The 19320-nt window shown below is 45.4% G+C and overlaps 1 protein-coding gene across 24 annotated transcripts in view; it reads left to right on the forward strand.

Annotated features, from left to right (window-relative positions):
* The window catches only part of LOC101480717 (CLIP-associating protein 1-A), a 53001-nt gene that overhangs the window by 28364 nt on the left and 5317 nt on the right, over nt 1–19320 (forward strand). For 3 of the 24 annotated variants that reach the window (XM_076880533.1, XM_076880552.1, XM_076880551.1), the window contains 25 exons: nt 639–716; nt 837–1004; nt 2208–2254; nt 2523–2726; nt 3353–3379; nt 5486–5581; nt 5812–6006; nt 6413–6517; nt 6738–6794; nt 8042–8139; nt 8264–8293; nt 8621–8868; nt 9556–9619; nt 10023–10186; nt 10556–10778; nt 10959–11054; nt 13744–13896; nt 14374–14480; nt 16830–16980; nt 17163–17400; nt 17493–17546; nt 17644–17846; nt 17936–18064; nt 18149–18355; nt 18838–18954. In XM_076880533.1, coding sequence (XP_076736648.1) covers nt 639–716; nt 837–1004; nt 2208–2254; nt 2523–2726; nt 3353–3379; nt 5486–5581; nt 5812–6006; nt 6413–6517; nt 6738–6794; nt 8042–8139; nt 8264–8293; nt 8621–8868; nt 9556–9619; nt 10023–10186; nt 10556–10778; nt 10959–11054; nt 13744–13896; nt 14374–14480; nt 16830–16980; nt 17163–17400; nt 17493–17546; nt 17644–17846; nt 17936–18064; nt 18149–18355; nt 18838–18954 — 3259 coding nt within the window. The remainder of the gene's footprint in view (nt 1–638; nt 717–836; nt 1005–2207; nt 2255–2522; nt 2727–3352; nt 3380–5485; nt 5582–5811; nt 6007–6412; nt 6518–6737; nt 6795–8041; nt 8140–8263; nt 8294–8620; nt 8869–9555; nt 9620–10022; nt 10187–10555; nt 10779–10958; nt 11055–13743; nt 13897–14373; nt 14481–16829; nt 16981–17162; nt 17401–17492; nt 17547–17643; nt 17847–17935; nt 18065–18148; nt 18356–18837; nt 18955–19320) is intronic. The other 21 variants (XM_076880543.1, XM_076880558.1, XM_076880544.1 and 18 more) reach the window with 19 other exon arrangements.

The raw sequence follows: 19320 nt of genomic DNA on the forward strand, positions 1-19320 counted from the left end.
TGATTAATAGAGCCGTAAGAGACTAAAGTGCCAGCAGAGCTGATGGAGTGTAGGCTGCACAGCAGATGGCAGTTTAAAGGTCACTGCTGCAGTTAATGCTGGGGCGTGTGCAGGCTGCGACTCTTCCTGTCATTACAGCTGTGAGATAGTGCTGCATGCATGGTGGTTGAGTTTGACCATGCTGAATGACAGAGTAGTTTGGCCTGTTTTTATCTTCACTGACTGTACTTAATGTTAACGCCACTGAAACTTTGAGCCACAGTGATCTCAGTGGGACGCAAAAGTGGCAGCAAAGCTAAAGCAGCTGTAACAGTCATTAAGCTGATAAAATAATAAATATTAATAAAATATCCTAGATCAAACTTTAAAGGTTTTAGGGTGGCAAAACCCTAAAGTTTTATAAACGTTTCATTCAGCTAACCATGTGTCCCTAAACCTGCTTATTTTCAGCCTGAAAGGCTTTGGGTATTGTCGACACCATATATGTATGTATGTATAAAACACATCTTAACAACAAGGAGCACTGAGGATGGAGAAAAGAAATCAGCACACAAATAAACACGCGCATGTTCAAGCATTGTTTGCCTCTCAATGAAAGCAGGTACACGAACAGTTTTCCTGTTCTCCTCCACCTGCAGGCACGGCACAGTTTTAATGGAGACTATAAAGAAAGGGATCCATGATGCAGACGCTGAGGCTCGCTCTGTGGCCAGAAAGTAAGTCTGAGCGCACTCGCACCTTAAACCTACAGAAGCAAAGGAAAAGGACATAAAAGCAGAATGTTTATCAGCCTGTGCCCTAATGGAGGTTTGTGGCCCTCTGGCTTGATGTTGCAGGTGTTACTGGAGCTTCCACAGTCACTTCAGCCGGGAGGCGGAGCAGCTGTTCCAGGGCCTGGAGTCGTCCTATCAGAAAGCTCTGCAGGCTCACCTGAGGAGCGGAGACAGTCTGATGTCGCTGCCCGCCTCTGACCGCTCCTCCTCCTCTTCTCAGGAGAGCCTCAAGTGAGACTTCCTCTCCTCCTCCCCGATTGATCAGTTTATTGATTAAAGTCATAAAGGGAGAAAAGGTTTTAATCTTTGTGGCCCTTCATCTAGTTTTTTGACTAACTCACATCTCTTTATCTTCTCACAAAGAGGAAAACACAAGGATGGAAGACTAGTTCTCACCCAATAACATATCTTTAATGTAGAAATAATGGAAACATCTAATCTATGTGTAGTTTTCTGCTCCTGGACTGATTATTGATCTTTTTGCTGTCATAGACTGAATAGAAATGACTGCATTAAGCGGTTTAAGCTTAAACTTGTCCTGTAGTCACATACAGTAGTGCTGCTGCCACACCAGCCCGCTCATTCGCTTCGAATGAATTTCTGCCTTTGCAGATCACTTTCTTGCTCCCGTCTCTTTCCTCTCTGTCACTTGACTCCTGTCTCATTAACATATTCAGGGCCTCATTGATCTTTGTGCCGTCCACGTCTAATAAAAAGCTGCTGTGTTGATGTGTGTGTGCGCCGCGGATGAGCTGTTTGTCACAGATGGTCTTTTTTTAAAAGATGTGATTTACAGCAGCAGAGAATGTAACTAATGTAACTAAGCCGTCCTGCTGATGAGGTGGGACTGTGATATTACAGTGTGGTATTCTGTCACACATTTGAATACGTACAAAATGCAGTTTTTAAATGATGATTTCATTTATTAAAGTAAAATGTATCCAACCTACCTCGCCCTGTGTGAAGAAGTAATCAATTCATACACTGAAGAAGTGGCCGAGTCGAAGTCTGCACTTAAATCCGATTGAAATGTTTTGGCCTTAAACGGGCTGTTCATGCTGGAAAACCCTCCAATGTGTCTGAATTAAAACAATTCTACAGAGAAGAGTGGGCCAGAATTCCTCCACAGTGATGTGAAAGACTCATTGTCAGCTATCACAAACACTTGTTTGCAGTTCTTGCTGCCAACGGTGGAACAACCAGTTATTAGTTTTAAAAAAAGAAATCAGGAAAACAGTGAATACTTTTCCACAGCTGTAAATGCAGGTCAATCAGTGTTTCAGTCTCATGTCAAAGGGCTTTTGTTTTGACACAAAGGAGCAGCACTGGCAGATTTTTGGGGGAAGTCTTGAATGATTTTGTGACAGTTGATATCTCACACTTACCATTTCTTTGCTGTTCTAAACAAGCTTCTCTCTTTCGCTTCTTCCACAGTCGACCTCTGTCTGCAAAAAGCACTGTTGGGAGCAGCTCAGCCCGATGTAAGGACTGTTTGTTTGGCTCTTCTGTTCATTTAGAAAAACCTAAATCTGCGTGCAGCAGATGATCTCCTGTCATGTTTTCTTTGAGCTTTAAGAGGAGCACGTATTTGTCTAGTGTGTGTTCCTCAATAAAAGCTCTGTTATCACCTAAATGCAAGAAAATTCGATTTGTTAAAGCAAAAAAGGCACCAGAGGTGATCTAATCTGATCTGCCTCTGATCAAGTTGATTTGCCGTTAAACAGTTTGACTTTATCTGTCCTTCTCCAGCCAAACCCGCCCACACCTCCAGGATGCCGGCTGCCGCCTCCTCCCCCGGCTCACTCCAGCGCTCCCGCAGCGACGTGGACGTAAACGCTGCGGCCAGCGCCACCGCCCGCACGAGGATGCCTGCCGTACCCTCCACTGTGCCGTCGTCAGCCTCGCCCTTCAGCTCTGCCTCGGCGCTGCCTCCTGGATCCTACGCTTCACTGGGTGAGACAGCCGCTCACGTTGCAGTTATCCTGCTCCACACTCTGCTGTTGCTTCTAGCTGCAAACTGGACCAGCAGCTCCACTTATAGCAACGTATTTAACCTAAAAGCACGACCACGAGCACAGGCCGATTTATGCAAAAATCACAGAGCACACTTTATAAAAACAAAAAACAAAAAGATGGCTCAAAAGTTCACACAACAAAAACTAAAATAACAGTTTGTAGTAAAAAAATCACCATCTGCTGTTTGGTGCTAATGAAACCCAAACAAATACTTTGAATAATTGCATTTATTCAGCTTCAGATTCTGCTGCTTTTTATATAATTTGATGTCTTTCAGGCAGGAGGTCTTATGATCAGGATCAAGATGCTATTTCTATTTTTTCATTATATAATTGTCATGTTGGCTGATAATACGATTACTGAATCAATCTCAAATAAATAAATTGGTGTGGGCCGTTCATGCATTTGTCTCAGGTTGATCTGATCTGATCATAAGCTCACCATCCAAATCAAATTTGCTGTGTATGCCCCCCTCCCACTACCACCCCTCCTCCGCCCCTCTAAAGCCTAACCTGTTGACCCTAAACCCTGTTGTGTTTCTCCCGGCCTCGCTCGCTTGTCAGACGGTTCGTGGTCTGTTAACGCAGACGGTAAGCTGTGTGGGTGTGGTGGGTGTTTTACCTCCATCAGTTCTGTAATGGTGGTCATCTGTAATCAGTGCATGGACTGTCTGTGCATGGTTTACTCCAGTTTCTCACACACGCGCACACACACACCTGGAAAACTACCAACCTGTGCGGTTACAAAGACAAATATGATGACAGAGTTACAAAGTAGCCGTAGCTTCTGCTTTGAGTCTGAAGTTGTTTTACGATCACATGCAGTTTTTCCTTGCTTGAGAACAGAGTCAGCTGATTGTGTAAATAACTGATTCTGCTCCTCAGCTGTAGTTTTGACATGTAGATAAATGTAAAGCATTAGAATGAAAAAATCAGCGTTTCCTGTCCTGAGAAGTGCAGTGTTAGTCCTCTGTTAGTCGGCCTGCAAACAGCTCAGACTTCACTGACTCTGAAGTCCCGCTCTGGCTGTCAGTACGTGGAGGCTTGAACTGCTCTCCATGTGGTCAGTAAACAAAATACCTTCCTGTGCTGGTGTCGGTAGGGTTTCATCCTGTAATTCACATCCCTGCATGGTGGTGTCAGATCTGTCAGAAATAAGAGGAACAGCCTGTGATGTTGTGGCTGTTGTGGCTCCTTTAACTCAGCCCTCAGCTGCAGAGCAGGCTGAATTCACTTCTTTGTGTCTAGTTTGAAACCAAATAAACCTAAAACTCTTCGCTGTAGCCATCGTTTGAGCTTTACGTGCAGTTGTGGCTCCTTTTACTGTTCACATTAACCTTTCAGCCTGTGAGTAACTGACTTACAGATATTTTCCTGCTGCCTTTTTTTTTTTGGAAGACTTCACAAACGTGCGTCTCTGTGGCCTCGGCCATGGTTAAACTTCCACAGTCTGTGTTGACAGAAAGCGAACAGAGAGACCGGCCTAGTTACTGATGAAGAAAGCACTTCATCGCTGGCTGTGACGCAGATGCACACTGTGGCTGAAGGCTTCCCGGGCACACGTTGTGATTGATGTATACTTGAAAAGACAACAGAAAAAAAACACACAAAAGAGTCTCCTGATCCTCGCTGTGCCTCCAAAGCAGAAGCAGTGCCGACCTCCTGAGGGCACTGGTGGATGCTTTATCACCCCGTCTCTGTCACCCAGGCTCTGACACTCGTCTGGCTGTAACACCTGCCCATCAGCGAACATGGAGACCATGAAAAACTGTCCTGCTTTCTGTTTTCTTCCACTTCTTGGCTTGTGCAGCTGTTACGACATGGCCTTTGTTGTTCTATGTCAGAGCTCAGGATGTTTGTATCCACAGATTAGGGGAAAAAAGCTTTCTCTGCAGTGCATGAAGCAGCTGCTCAGACTTTCTAGTGATTCCTGGAAGCAGAGGACACACTTGCATCTACAGACATGTACAAAAGCAGGACTGCAGTCAGTCATGTGTCTCTGCTCGTATTTGATCAGGCAGACGAATCAAACAGAAGCAGCCCATAGACACACAGAGCTCCTAATGTAGGAGAGGAGGAGGTGATGGGGTGCTGAGTGGACCCAAATGTAGGACATGTGACCCAGATGGAGTTAGGCGGGACTCCCAACCAACGCCAGCTGTATTTACTATGTGTGTGTATACGTGTCTCTCCTTTACTGTGAACTTTATAACGTAATTGTTCCTGAGTCTTTGCACCAGTTCACTCACATTACAGCTCGTTAACCCGGAATGAAAGGTTGTTGGTGACGTGTTGAGACTTCCGTCTGCATGAGGCACAGATTCCTCTCCGAGTCTGTAAATGTTGTGGCGTCTTTATATCTCCTCCATCTGTTTCTGTCTCCACATTTGAATCTGGCAGCTGAGACATTAGAGAAACAATTTGTTCTCAGTGACCAATAAATGCTTGTCATGTGACCCCTGCTACCCACAAAAACACCTTTAATGTTACCGTCTGCTGTCTTTATGGATTTAAAGCTCGTGTTCATGGATGACAGACTCTGTGTTTCTCTGGTCTTCAGGATGATCTGTATGGTTTTCCTCCCTTCAGTCTCAGTCCCTCTGTTGCTGCATGAAGCACACATGTAGGAAGTGTCACAGCAGTCTTAAGACTTCAGTGTGTTTGAGCTTTTGTCTTCCTGCGTCTCTGCCTCTGCAGGTCGAGTGCGAACAAGGAGGACAAGCTCAGGAAACGGTCCGTCAGTGACAGACACACGGGGCCGGAGTCGAGGGAAAGTCGTCTCTCAGTCCCAGCGTGAGTAACTCTGCTGCTTTTTTAGTGATATAGATCAAATTTAGATATCAGTCTGTTCAAATACATAGAGAAAATATAAACGTTTTTCTTAAATAACATTTCTGTGACTAAAAAATGGATTTGTAACTGTTTTTCATACTTTTCTAATCTTACCACTTATTTGGAAACCTAAACAAAGGTGTGACAGACATATGAACTGGTTCACCGAAATATGTCTTCCTGTGTTTCAGCTGGGAGTCGGTCAGGCTCTCCCGGGCGTCTGCTGAGCTCCACCTATGGCCGGATCCCCAGGCCCACCATGGGCACCGGTGCCACTGCCGCCGCCACGGGTAGCACCTCCACCAGCCTGACCGACAAGAGCCGACCTCGAGGTCACCGCAGCCAGGGCTGCAGCCGAGAGACCAGCCCCACCAGATCAGGCACGGGTATGGGAGGGAAGACAGACACATTTAAAAATGAAAGCATTTTTTTTAAAACACAGGTTTGGGAGCATTTGTGAAGAAGTTCAAGTTAAAAAGTGGAAAAAGAATTACTGAAAGTAAAAATCTGAGAACTTGGTATAAATATGATGCTGTCTGAAACAGTAAAGCCGGTCAGAATTGGCAGATCGGACTCCTTGTATGTGAGTCGACCTGCACGCTCAACTGGAGGCGAAAGACCTTCCTGGTTCGTCTTCCTGATGCTAACACCTGCTGCCTCCCCCCTCTCTGTCTCTGTCTCGCTCGCCTGCCTGACTCACTAACCGTCTCTGCTGGGCTTCAGGTGTGTCATGTCTGCCTAACCTCTCTTCCCTGCACCGCTCTCTGTCTGTCTGTGTGTCCGCCTCTGCAGCCCGGAGTCGCATCCCTCGACCGAGCATGAGTCAGGGCTGCAGCCGCGAAACCAGTCGCGAGAGCAGCCGCGACACCAGCCCGGCGCGGGGCTTCTCCCCCCTGGGTGAGTATGGTATCAAAAACTGAAGGCTGAGACAATCTCAGACGTCTGTCTGACTAAATCCTTACTTTTCCTGCTTTTTTATCTGCATGCTCTCTGTCTAATTGTCCAGGTTGTGTCTGCTGGTAATCCTTTAAAGTGCAGCTAATTGTTGTCTTTTAAGTTCCTCTGTAAAATAACATCCTCACTCCTGGTCTCTCCTTAACTTTGCGTCCTCCTTCAGCGTCCCGCCGTCACTCCCGTTCCACCAGCGCCCTGTCCTCTGCAGAGTGCTACTCAGGTGACCAGTGGAGCAGATTTAAACAGATAACGAAAACAAAAGCGGCTCAAAGCTTCCTGCCTCACCCTGCATGGCCAAAGTCGACTCTGCCTCCTGTGGTCAGAGTGGGAAGTAATCAATAATCAGTCAGATATTGGAAACCTTTACAGAGCAATCAGATGTAGCCTCCAGCCACAGATAAACCTTAAAGATGCTTAAGTGAAGTTTCCCACTCTGGTGCACGTACATCTCATTCACCTACAGGGGGCGGTACTAAACCAGTCTGGCCTGGTCCTTACAGTCATAGCTGCCTTTGTCATGTTTATCGCTACCAGGGGTGTAACGGTTCTGAATCAGGGTGCAAACGTCCGCAGTCTCCTGCCTCCACCCAGTAAATCTGTCAGATAAATATAAGCTGGTGCAGCTTTAAGGTGGAATACTCTGTGCCAGAGTACAACATACTCACAAAAACAGTCAAGATTCTCTAACAAAGTTCCTCGTTTTTGTTTATTAAACTCATCATTATGAGTTGGGCTGTCGGTGGGCTGTTAGCATGGTGAAAGCTAAAGATGCTTCAAGTAAAGAGAAAACTGGGAATACTTAATTCATTATCAGCTGATCATGCCCGTGATAAAGCAAATACTTGCCCGTATGTTTTGTAATTAACCTGACTATGGATCAGGCGAATCGTTACACCCCTACCTGTTGCTATGAAACGGCTACAGGAAACAGGAGTTCATGCTTGTAAATATTGAAGATAAAGTTTTGCTTCTCCTTCAGTTTGGTGTTTTGTTTTTGTTTTTTTGCAGAGCATCATGAAGTTTATTTCTCTCATGCAGTTTATGGAGTTTGTTATTTTTCACATTTTTTAGCGAGCGCTGCTGGGTTTTACTTCTGGAGTTCTGCTTGTGTTTTGCATTTCTTTGTATTTGAGTTGATTAAACAGGCTGTTCGCTGCTCAGATCTGGACTTGTGTTATATTATATTACATTCAAACAGCCTCTCTGCTCATCACTGTGGGTTTGGTCTGGTTTAAAGCAGTTACTTAAAAATTTGCAACCTGCACAGGTAAATAACACAAATTCTTCTCATGTAATTTGAACTCATTAAATTGTCTGAATTCACAAAAACGGGACCAAGACTCACGTCACTGTTATTGATCATCAGTTCTACATGAAGGAGATGTTTCTGTTTAATATTGAGGCGTGCCTGTGGATTTTAAAGCCTCTAATCAAACTGCTTCTCCTCCTCTGACCTCCTCCCATCAGACCGGCTGTCCCATCAGGCTCGGATCTCTGCCTCAGTCAATGCCATGAGGATCCTCAACACGGGCACCGAAGTCGAGGCTGCGGTCGCCGATGCTCTGGTGAGAACAGAAAACTGTTTTTGCCTTAATGTGAATACAAACGTGAATCAAAGATGTTGTCGCAGCTCTTTCAGCTCTGTTAATGCCCTCTCTGCTCTTTCTCTCTGGACTTTGTACATTTCAGCTCTTAGGAGACTCGAGGAGTAAGGTACAGGTAGATCTCACCTGTCACTGCATGCAGAGCATGAGCTGTGCACACTGACTTTAACGTTTTAAACATGGATGCAGTGATTTGCTTTATTTCAAGTTGTTTTAGCTTGGTAAAAGTTGCTTATCGCTCCATTAAATGCAGCATGTTGATATGGACTCACAAGAGAGGGGGGAAAAACCCCAAAGTAACCTCATCCATCTCATGCGATGACACCAGAAGCATCCATGAGTCTGCCTGTGTAGCTGCATGCTACTTCTTCTGACAGCTGTACATTTACCCTGTGAAGTCTCGTCTTTACACTTAGCCTCTCTCATCTCCTCTCTGATGTAGCGGAGGCCAGTGAGGCGGCGGTTCGAGTCGCCGGGGATGTACTCAGACGACGACGCCAACAGCGACGCCTCCAGCGCCTGCTCTGAGCGCTCCTACAGCTCACGTAACGGCGGCGTGGCGCCGCACTACCTACGTCAGACGGAGGACGTGGCGGAGGTGCTGAACCACTGTGCCAGCGCCAACTGGTCCGAGAGGAAGGAGGGACTGCTGGGACTGCAGAACCTGCTCAAGAGCCAGAGGATGCTCAGGTGGGTGTGCCAACAGTAGAAAACAGGTCTGAAAAGCTCCGCCTCTGCAGGTTTGAGGACTTTTGGTTGATGTAAAGGGGCGGTGGATAAGAAACATGCTGGGTTATGAGCTTAATGTCAGGAGTTTTGTTAAAGAAGGGTTTAATAAAAGAAACCTTGTAGTCTTTGTACACTTCTAATCAACCTTGTACCTTGATGCTGGCAGTCAGCAGAAAGGTTAAAGCAGAGAGATTTTAGTGGTCAGTCCAGGCTGAGATCCAGAGGCTGTGTTTTCAACACACTCCTACTTCTGTTCAGATCTGTTTCAGCTACTGGAAATGCACTGTGCGCGGTTCAGGAGATGATCTCCAGCGAACTTGCTCTGTTGTAGCTATACACTGTATATAGTGATGGACGTGTATTCTAGTCTAAAAAGCCACACCCATCACTAGATACAAGCTTCTCATGACCCCTGGTCTTTTTTTATTTATGCAAGGGGGCGACTCCTCTGGTTTAAAACAAACAAACAAAAAAGGATATGAGAAAATGAGTGTGCTTCTCACCTCACTATTTTCTCTTCCTCTCAAAGTCGAGTTTATCTAATGAAGCTACAGTAAAGTAGAGAACTGTAATGTTTCCTGTTTCTTTACTCTGTCTGCACATAAAAGCTTTCTGTTGGCAACAAAATAACCGTGCCTGTTGTTTCAGTCGTGTGGAGCTGAAGAGGCTTTGTGAGATCTTCACCAGGATGTTTGCGGACCCTCACAGCAAGGTGAGACGGCAGCATGTTTCACACGTACTCTTATTAAAAGTGAAAGCCGACGTCAGAAAGCAGCAGTTCACACTTTCTGTGGAGAGAGAGGGGACAGTGAGAGCCGGAGGGATAAACCTGGGAGTTTGTTGTGACTCTGAAGCTGGGACGTGAGCGTCGTGGCTGATTTCACTGCTCTCGTGTCGTCACTAACAGCAGGACAAACTAACAGTGTGTGTTTTCTTGTTGCATGCCTCCTCGCTGCTGCGGACTCTAACAAACACCAGAGAGTAAGTGTTTGCTCTCACTCACATGAGAACTGTCTGCTGTCATATTTCACTGCGTGTGTACTCGTCTCAGACCAACATGTGCAGACAAACACTCAAACATCTCCTCCTCATCATCACCCCTGACTCTGTGACAGGTCTTCAGCATGTTCCTGGAGACTCTGGTGGACTTCATCGTGCTGCACAGGGACGACCTGTTGGACTGGCTCTTCGTCCTGCTCACACAGCTGCTGAAGAAGATGGGCGCCGACCTGCTGGGCTCTGTCCAGGCCAAAGTCCAGAAGGCTCTGGATGTCACGAGGTTAAGACTGAAACCTTTTCATCATTAAAGAAAAGTCCTGTATGCTTCTATCCTGCAGCAAATTAAACTCCAATCAACCAAACTCTGTGCAGGAAATAACACAAAAGAGCAACGAGTCACAGTTTTAGTAAAGGGGAAAGTGATCCTGTTATTTAATTTGGTCCTGCAGGTGGAGCACAGGAGATATTTTGCACTAAATGTTTTTTTTTTTAAAGTTTATAAATTACTTTAGAATATGTGGAAATATAATATAAAGTATGTTGTGTGAACTCACTGAAGCAAGAGCAGCTGTTGTCAATAAAAAAGAGGGTGTAACTTCATCTCGTGTTCTGACGATGTTTTTCTCTCCTCCTTCCCGCCTCCATGCAGGGAGTCCTTCCCATACGAGCAGCAGTTCAACATCCTGATGCGCTTCATCGTGGATCAGACGCAGACCCCCAACCTGAAGGTGAAGGTGGCCATCCTGCGCTACATCGAGGCTCTGGCCAGGCAGATGGACCCAGCCGACTTTGTCAACTCCAGCGAGACACGCCTCGCCGTTTCCCGCATCATCACCTGGACCACCGAGCCCAAGAGCTCCGATGTCCGCAAGGTAGGAGGGCATGTCAGCCTCCGTCTTCCTTAAAACGCTCCCCCCTTTTCATCCCTTTAAATTCCTCTAAATGTTTCATTTTTTTATATTTTCAGTTTTTTTGTTCTGTTTTTTTGTTTTTTTTTCATGTCTTAAATTTTTCCCCCTTAATGGTCCTTCCTCCACCCACCTCACCCTTAGACCCTTCATAACTGGGCAGGGGAGGATTTCTCAGGCCGAACCAGCACCGTGGCCTCTCTGCCCGGGGAGGGCAACCTGGAGGAGAGGTGCAAGCAGGTAGATCCTCTACCAGTGAGCATGCGCAGCGTGAATAACCTCGTCTAACCCGGTCACAAAGAAGCGGGAAGCTGCTGTGAGCGTGTTTGTTCAGGCCCGCGTACAGAGGACATTAACCTGAGAGTGTGAGCGGGTTCTGTGAATGCTTTTCAGCACTAACTGCTGGCAAATGGTGAAAACGGTGGAGAGGTGTCTGTGTACCTGAGGTGTGTGCATGAGATGCTGCAGCTGAGTGCAGCTTTAAGACTAACTCTGCCGACCATTATGATATTTCTCTTATTATCAGGCATGAGTCTGACCTTTAACCTTTACAGTAAAACATGAAACATTCGAATCATTTGAAAGGAAACTGAGTGATAAATGCTTCCTTTAGCTTTTGCTTAACAAGTTCAATTGACATGCTGCATGTTAACAGAACTATTACTTTTATTTTTCTTGTTATATTTTTTCCTCTTCCAATTAAAATGGTCAAAGTTTCAGAGAATCGCAGTCTTTGCACAAATCTCCAAAAGTTGATTCTGTTCCTCTGGACGCAGCGTTTTCAGTGAGAGAAACGTTTCGTCACTCATCGAAGTGACTTCTTCAGTCTCAGCTGACTGCAGGTTTCTCTAATCTTATAAACAGTACATTTGCATAATGACTGAAACCAGCCCACTGAAGGAACAATGGGCTGGAAGGTCAGTTCCTTAATCGTAATTATGCAAATTCTCATGACCATTGATCAACAACCACTGACCAATGGCCATGAGTACCATTCACAGAGAGTTGGGGAATGGCTGCAATCACAGCATTGTAAGATGGTGACAGATGTACCCTTAGGCCCCCTCCTCGATTCAGAGATGGTCTTTCCCTTTTCACGTTAATGGCCTCCTTGACTCTTCGCTCAAACCAGCGTTCCTCCCTGTCCAGGATGTGTACTTCCTCATCCTTGAAAGAGTGTCCACTGGCCTGTAGGTGTGACTAGACTGCAGAGTCCTGGCCTGATGAGGTAGCTCTTCTGTGTTGTGCCATCAGCTTCGCCAGAGGTTGTTTGGTTTCCCCGATGTATAAATCCTGGCACTTAACAAGAGGTCAAATTGCTCCAAACTCTCAGTTTTTGGGGGTTTTTTTGTCACAGAAGTTCCATCCACCTGCTGTTCAAACCTTGAGTTTGCAAAGGGCAGCCAATCAGAAAAAAGCTGGCTTAATTGTGGACAAACTAAAATAAAATAAACAAAGAATATTTTGAACTGTAAATCATGCAAAGCCCAGAATTAAAATATGGTGCACAATAGGTCCACTTTAAAGTGGAAGCCAGGGTTATAATAAGTGAACACGGCTGAAGCCATGTTTACTCAGAGGTGATTTCTCTGTGCGAGGATTTAATCTTTGAAAGCACTCTGTCTTAATTTGTGGAGAAATTGTGGTACGGTTTTTGTTACTGCTGGACTTTGTCTGTTACTAACTGTTGAAAGGTTGGAGGTAAACAGGTTTACTTAAAAACAAAAAAAGGTCTGGGCATTAAAGCATGCTGATAAACTTGTGCATGAAATTGAAGGCTTTTATTCTGAAGGTCTGAAGGTCTAAAGGTCTAAAATTAACTGGGGACTTTTACTTTAAAAGTCCCACAACACTGAAGTATCTAAGGCTACGTTCACACTGCAGGTCTTAATGCTCAATTCCGATTTTTTGATCAAATCTGATTTTTTTTGTCTGCTTGTTCACACTGCAAATAAAATGTGACAGCAAACGCGCTCTAGTGTGAACCCTCAAAGCGGCACACATGCACAAAAGACGACGTCACACACAACGTGCTCTGTTTAGACTCAGAGCAAACAGTATTGTTTGACTGTTGGCCGTTAATATAAAGACTTGTTTCGGACGTTTGTTTCGTTTCCCAATTTTGCTTTAAGTTATAAAGTTATTTTGTTATTTACATATGGCCTAATAATGATCCTTATTGCTGTTTTAGAGGAGCGGTGCTTCAAAGGATAGTTGCTGATTTCTGTCAGAATCTGCAGATTATACAGTACAAATAAAATGTTCACATTTCTCCAACGTTGTCTTCCCAACAGTTTCACTGACATCTACACGGGATGGCCAGGAAGCGTTCACGATGTCTTCTCCGGCGCTGATAATTGGCGTCTGTCTTGTGTCACTGACATAAAAGACGTATTTAATGCGACATGACCATTCAAACAGCAGTCGCTTTCTAAAACATCAGATATGTATCGGATTCAGTACCACATACGAAAGTGACCCAGGATGGATTTGACAATATCGGATTTGTGCTGTTCACACTGTCATGCCATGATCGCATATGGGTCGCATAGAGTCAAAAAAGTTTCGCTTTCGCCTGCAGTGTGAACGTAGCCTAAGCGTCATGCAATAAATAGCTAGATGCTTTTATTTTTGAAAAAGTGAAACTGAAGCATCATGTAAAATTCCTGTGACTAACAGGAAGCTTTTATTTTGAACTACAGCATTATCTGGTATCATTCACGTCTGCATGGTGCTTCAGTGCGGCTGACTGTTGCAATAAAATGCTGCAAAACAATATTTTGTTTTATTTCAAACAGGTTAATTTACTTCTGGCTGTCCTTTATAACAGAGCGAAAGCTTTTCTTCATGTTCAGTGCCAAAATCAGTGCAGTGACAGTCATTAAACGTCAGTAAAGTGATGTGTAACATGTTTTCTTTGTGTGTGCAGGCAGCCCAGGTGGTGTTGATCGCCCTCTTTGAGCTGAACACTCCAGAGTTCACCATGCTGCTGGGTGCTCTGCCCAAAACCTTCCAGGACGGGACAACAAAGCTGCTGCACAACCACCTGAGGAACGCCAGTGCCAACAGCAGCATCAGCATGGTAACACACACACACACACACACACACACACACAGGCTCAAATATGGAGATGTTTGCATTCAGATTCATTTAAACAACATTCTTTCAGGATGTTTTTTTAAAGATTTTATTTCCAGGAGGTCTTATTCCTTTATTTATTGATCTATACCAGAATATATTGATAAATCATCGTAGCCTGACCTTGATAACTAATATCGTAACACACTTTAGGACTTTAACTCAAACAATAAATATGTCACATGGCTGTAGATGTTTGTAATTGACTTTACGATTATTGATTAGACAAAATAATCATTTTAAAGAAGAGTTTTAGGCTTTTTTGTTGTTTGTGTTGTATAGATGCACAAACACACTTGTTTTGATAAATATAGTAGTTTCTGTATGTGTGCTGTTCCTCTTATCCTTACATCATCACAGCTGTGGCTTTCTGAATGTTCTCACATTAAATCCAGACACTTGTGTTTCATGGATCCGCAGGCGTCTCCCAGTAACTCGGCAGGTCGGACGCCCCTGCGACAGCCCAGCAGCCGCAGCAGCCCGCTGACCTCCCCCACAAACTGCTCCCACGGCGGCCTTTCCCCCAGGTACAGAAACGGCCCCGCCATCGCCACACCTAAAATTCAAACCACGTTTCCTGTGTATAATTTTATCCACACCGATAAAATTGTGGCTTCAGCAGTTCATCCTTCATTTCTGCCATCGTCCAGACTTTTATTTTGAAGCTCAGGTTATAACGCAGCGGGCGTATTTCCCCGTGTCTTCTCTTTGTTCGCTCGTTAACAGAGGAGTGTAAAGCTGCACTGAGGGGTCGCCACAGAGTTTAGATGTTGACCACTCCACTGTGGAGCCATTGAAGAGCTCAAAATCAGAGCCAAAGCTCAAAGTCTAAACTTGCGGTTTGATGCTTTGTTTTAAATGAACGTCAGAATTTTAGGCTCATGTTCGGCTCCGTGTGTCTCTTCCTGAAGCTTCGTGTGATTTAAGACGTTTTCTCCTCTCAGCCAATCAGCAGGTTTCCTCACATCTGTCATACTAATGATCCCTCCGCCTGTACTAACTCTGACTGAGAGCACTGCTTCTCCTTATCTTCCACTCTTTTCACATCTCTTCTTCTCTCCGGGCTCCTCCTCCACCTCTTCCTCCCCGGCTGGTCACAGTCGGCTGTGGGGTTGGAGCGCAGACGGCCTCTCCAAGTTCCCTCCTCCACCCTTCCCCTCCCCTCTTCCTCCACCCACTGCCCACTCCTCCCTCAAGGCCCTGCGGCGAGCTTACTCACCCAGGTAACCCTTCTTCCTCCCCCTCCTCCTCCTCCCTCCTCTGTACGGGGTTTCACAGTTTAACAGTTGGATCTGTCTCTGTAGTGATGAATGGATTTCTAAGCTTATTTTTAAAGATATTTTGGAGTTCTCTGTGAAACCTCGAGCTTCCATCAGTCTGTCGTCACCTCTGCTGCCTCGGTGCCTCCATCAGCTTCGTGTGTCTGTTTTTCTTTTTGTCGTCATGGTGACTGAAAGGTGGCTTTCCTTCTGTCTCTCATCTGTCCGCGTGCGCTCGTCAACATGCACGGCTCTGCACTTCCTGTTTCCTGGTCATGGACAAACCATCCCTTGGTACAAGTTTTGACTAATTTGTTTGGCACGCAGATGCTTTTGTGTTTGATCCATGTCAAGGAAAATGCCCTCAGTCGTCATTCACAATCTTCAAGATGAAAATGGAGCTGCTTCATGTCGCTGACATTAAAGGGATCATAGGTGCTGTTAAGAAGAAGAGCCTCTGTACTTCCACCAGTCTCTTAGAGGGACAGTCCACCTCAAAGACAGAGGCACACGTTCTTCCTCTGACCTGTGGTGCTCTTTATTCATCTCCACTGTTTTGATGCTTTGGATATATTGATGATTAAATGTCCTTCTAGAAGCAGTTATGTGGGCAGTGATCCTCTGATTTAATCGACTGTTCCCATGCGTCTCCTGCGCTGATCGAGGTTCTCATTCCTTGTAAACAGACACAAGCCCTCAGTAACTTTCCAGTCATCTTTTTCGGCCTCTCTGGCATTCACACCTGCCAGACAGCGTTAACATTAACGCTCCACTTCAAAGTTCAAAGTTTTACTAGCAGCAGCTAACTGCAGCAGGAGACAGAGACAAGTTTCACATGTCCTTTATATCGACTCGTATCGGACTACTTTCACACAAGTTTTATACCCTCCTCCAGAGTTAATAGATGTGGACACATATCGACAGCTGAGGCTGACTGACAGCCTACACTCACTACAGATGATCAGCAGACAGAGCTGTTTGTCCTACAGTGGCCACTGTAGCTAGAATTACGCACTGAACATGTCAGGGGTAAGAAAACAGAACTCAGTTTCTGCAGCCTACTGACATCTAGTGGTGAGTTTTTACAAACTGTAACTTTAAAGTTTTTCTTAAGAAATTTATTACAAGACAAACAAAAAGTAACACAGCACAGTCTGATCTAAACACCAGTTTTCTTCAAACCTCGAGTGGATTAACTGACCAGCAAAGTAAAATGGGGACAACTATTAGTTTGTAGGGAAAGAAAAATATTTATAGCATTAAATTCCAATTGCATACAAGAAAATCCTGCTTTGAAGATCCTGGATAAACATGATGTAATGGATGAAAGTACCTCTGTGTTTGGGGATATAAAAAACCAAAAAGCCCAAACAGGTCTGGAGTCATTACTGCTGAGTTTTCCAAATGTGTTTTTGGTGCTTGGAGCAGCTCAGGGCGATTTAGTGCTGGGGCCGACGCCTCTACAGCTCCAGGTAAATATGGATAACACGCTCTACAGGCCAGAGGAAAAACATGTGAATCTGATTTAGCAATGAACTCTCCCTTTAAGTGACGATCCCCTGACGATGTTGCCTACATCCTGTCTAAAATGCCCATTGGACTTGTCTCGTGCTGCAGCATGCTGGAGTACGACAGCGAGAACCTGAACTCCGAGGAGATCTACAGCTCGCTGCGCGGTGTCACCGAGGCCATCCAGAACTTCAGCTTCCGCAGCCAGGAGGACCTGGTGGAACCGCTGAGGCGGGACGGCAAGAAGGATGGCGTTATGGTGAGGAGTTACAGGGAGGAACCAGAGGGCAGATAACTGAAATAACTTAAACATATTCAAATACAGATTATTTTTTTTGGGTTGTTTTTTTTTTTTGGTCAAAAAGAAAAAAAAAAAGATTATTTTATTTTGGAGTAAAGACTCCAGAATAACTCATCTGCTCCGCTGTCACTGAATCTTAGACTGGAGGCGGGGCTTCCTCGGACTCCGAACCTCGTCCCAGCGGTGATGCAGTGGAGGGCGGGCGCACTGCCCTGGACAACAAGACCTCTCTGCTGAACACGCCGTCTCCTCGATCCTTCGCCGGCCCGCGCTTCAGAGAGTACAACCCATACAACTACACGGACGGCATCAGTACGATGGATAAGGCTGCGCTGAAGGAGGCGCTGTACGAGGACGCTGTGGAGCAGCTGCGAGAAGGTGGGACCTTAGGACAAAAGCTGTGCAGGAGTGTGTGTCCTGCTGCGTCGGTAAAGATTCAGTTTTTCTGTCTTTCCCGTCCCACTCTGCAGGCCGCCGGCAGGAAAGTGTGGAAAACAAGATCCTGAACCCCAAAGGTTTCCCAGGTAAACTCACCAGAAAACCTCAGAGGTGAACAAATTATTTATTTGATCTTTGTTCTCACTTTTTTTTAAAAACTACCTCTTTCCCCTCCACCTACAGCCGGGGCTGCTGAGCAGCTGGAGCTGGTCGGAGAGCTGCTGAAGGAGCTCTCCCAGGGCCAGGCAGGGGAGCGGGGCCCTGAGGAGCGCCGGGGGACCCTGCTGGAGATGCTGAAGGTGGCCCGGGAGGACAGCTTGGTGGTGTGGGAAGAGCACTTTAAGACCATGCTGCTGCTCCTGCTCGAAACGCTGGGAGACAAAGACGTGAGGACGCGAGGCTTCCGTTGTTTTTGATTTTTTTCCCCACTGCTGTAAATGTCCTGTGAGTGACTTGTTTCCTCTCGCTGTCCCAGCACACAATCCGGGCACTCGCCCTGCGAGTCCTAAAGGAGATTCTGAGGAACCAGCCCGCCCGCTTCAAGAACTACGCTGAGCTCACCATCATGAAGATGCTGGAGGCCCACAAAGACTCGCACAAGGAGGTGAGGATGAAAAAGAAACCAGAGGCCACTCCTCCGGTCTTCCTGTGATTCTGACCCTCATGGCGCTCCTTTCTTCTTTTGAAGGTGGTGCGGGCGGCCGAGGAGGCGGCCTCCACGCTGGCGGGCTCCATCCACCCCGAGCAGTGCATCAAGGTGCTCTGCCCCATCGTGCAGACGGCTGACTACCCCATCAACCTGGCCGCCATCAAGATGCAGACGAGGGCCATCGAACGCATCACCAGAGAGCCGCTGCACCAGCTGCTGCCCGACATCATCCCCGGACTCCTGCAGGTTTTTCATTCTTTAAATTTGTAGATGCTTTAACTGCTCATGAACACGCAAGATTAGCTCATGTTACGGACTTGTATCCACCATTTGGGCTCCAGTATGCAGGATGTGTGAACTGAAATGTATTTAATGTTTGAGTAAATGAAAACACTTAAAAATGGTTAAACTGTGTTATTACAAACACAAGAATACAATATGGTTAAAATCCAGAGACTTGTACAGGTAAGATAACCATGCAGCACACGAATAGAACGAGACTGCCTTTAGACAGTTTTTTATACTGAAATAAAACTAGTGTCAGTAGCACTCGTGTGTTTCATGTTGTACCTGAAAAGACTGAATTTAGACACATATTGAAATATCTTTTTAATTTCCTCTGCCGTATGATCAGCTTTATCCCAGAAATTATTCACACAGTCATCGGTGAGATAAACTCTTCTTTGTTTCAATTGTGTTGATATCAGTCTCTCCTTCTGCTGTTTCAGGGCTACGACAACACTGAGAGCAGCGTGAGGAAGGCCAGCGTCTTCTGCCTGGTGGCCATCTACTCTGTGATCGGAGAGGAGCTGAAGCCTTACCTGGCTCAGCTGACCGGCAGCAAGGTATTTCAGACTACACAGCTGAAACGGCATCCTACACGTAGAGACGATTCACCGCAGAAATATTAAGTCTTTAAAAGTACAGTGAAAGGGCGTTTGCAATCGTGCAGTTTGCCTGTTTTTCCCCTCTTTTAAATTCACTATTTTTGTGAGTAAATCTTTTTCTTGTAAGTTTGACAAAAGCTTTTAATTTTTAAATTTTTTCTTAATAATATTCAATTTTTGACAGATATTTGCTCTTTTTTCATAATTTTGACAATTTTTTCTAGTAAATCTTTCTCATAAATTTATCTGTTTAACAGTATTTTTCTTGCATGTTGTACTTTTTTTTTCATAAATTTCCCAGTGTTTTTTTTCTTAATTGTGAAC

This window comes from Maylandia zebra, linkage group LG23, assembly GCF_041146795.1.
Source record: "Maylandia zebra isolate NMK-2024a linkage group LG23, Mzebra_GT3a, whole genome shotgun sequence".
NCBI lineage: Eukaryota > Metazoa > Chordata > Actinopteri > Cichliformes > Cichlidae > Maylandia > Maylandia zebra.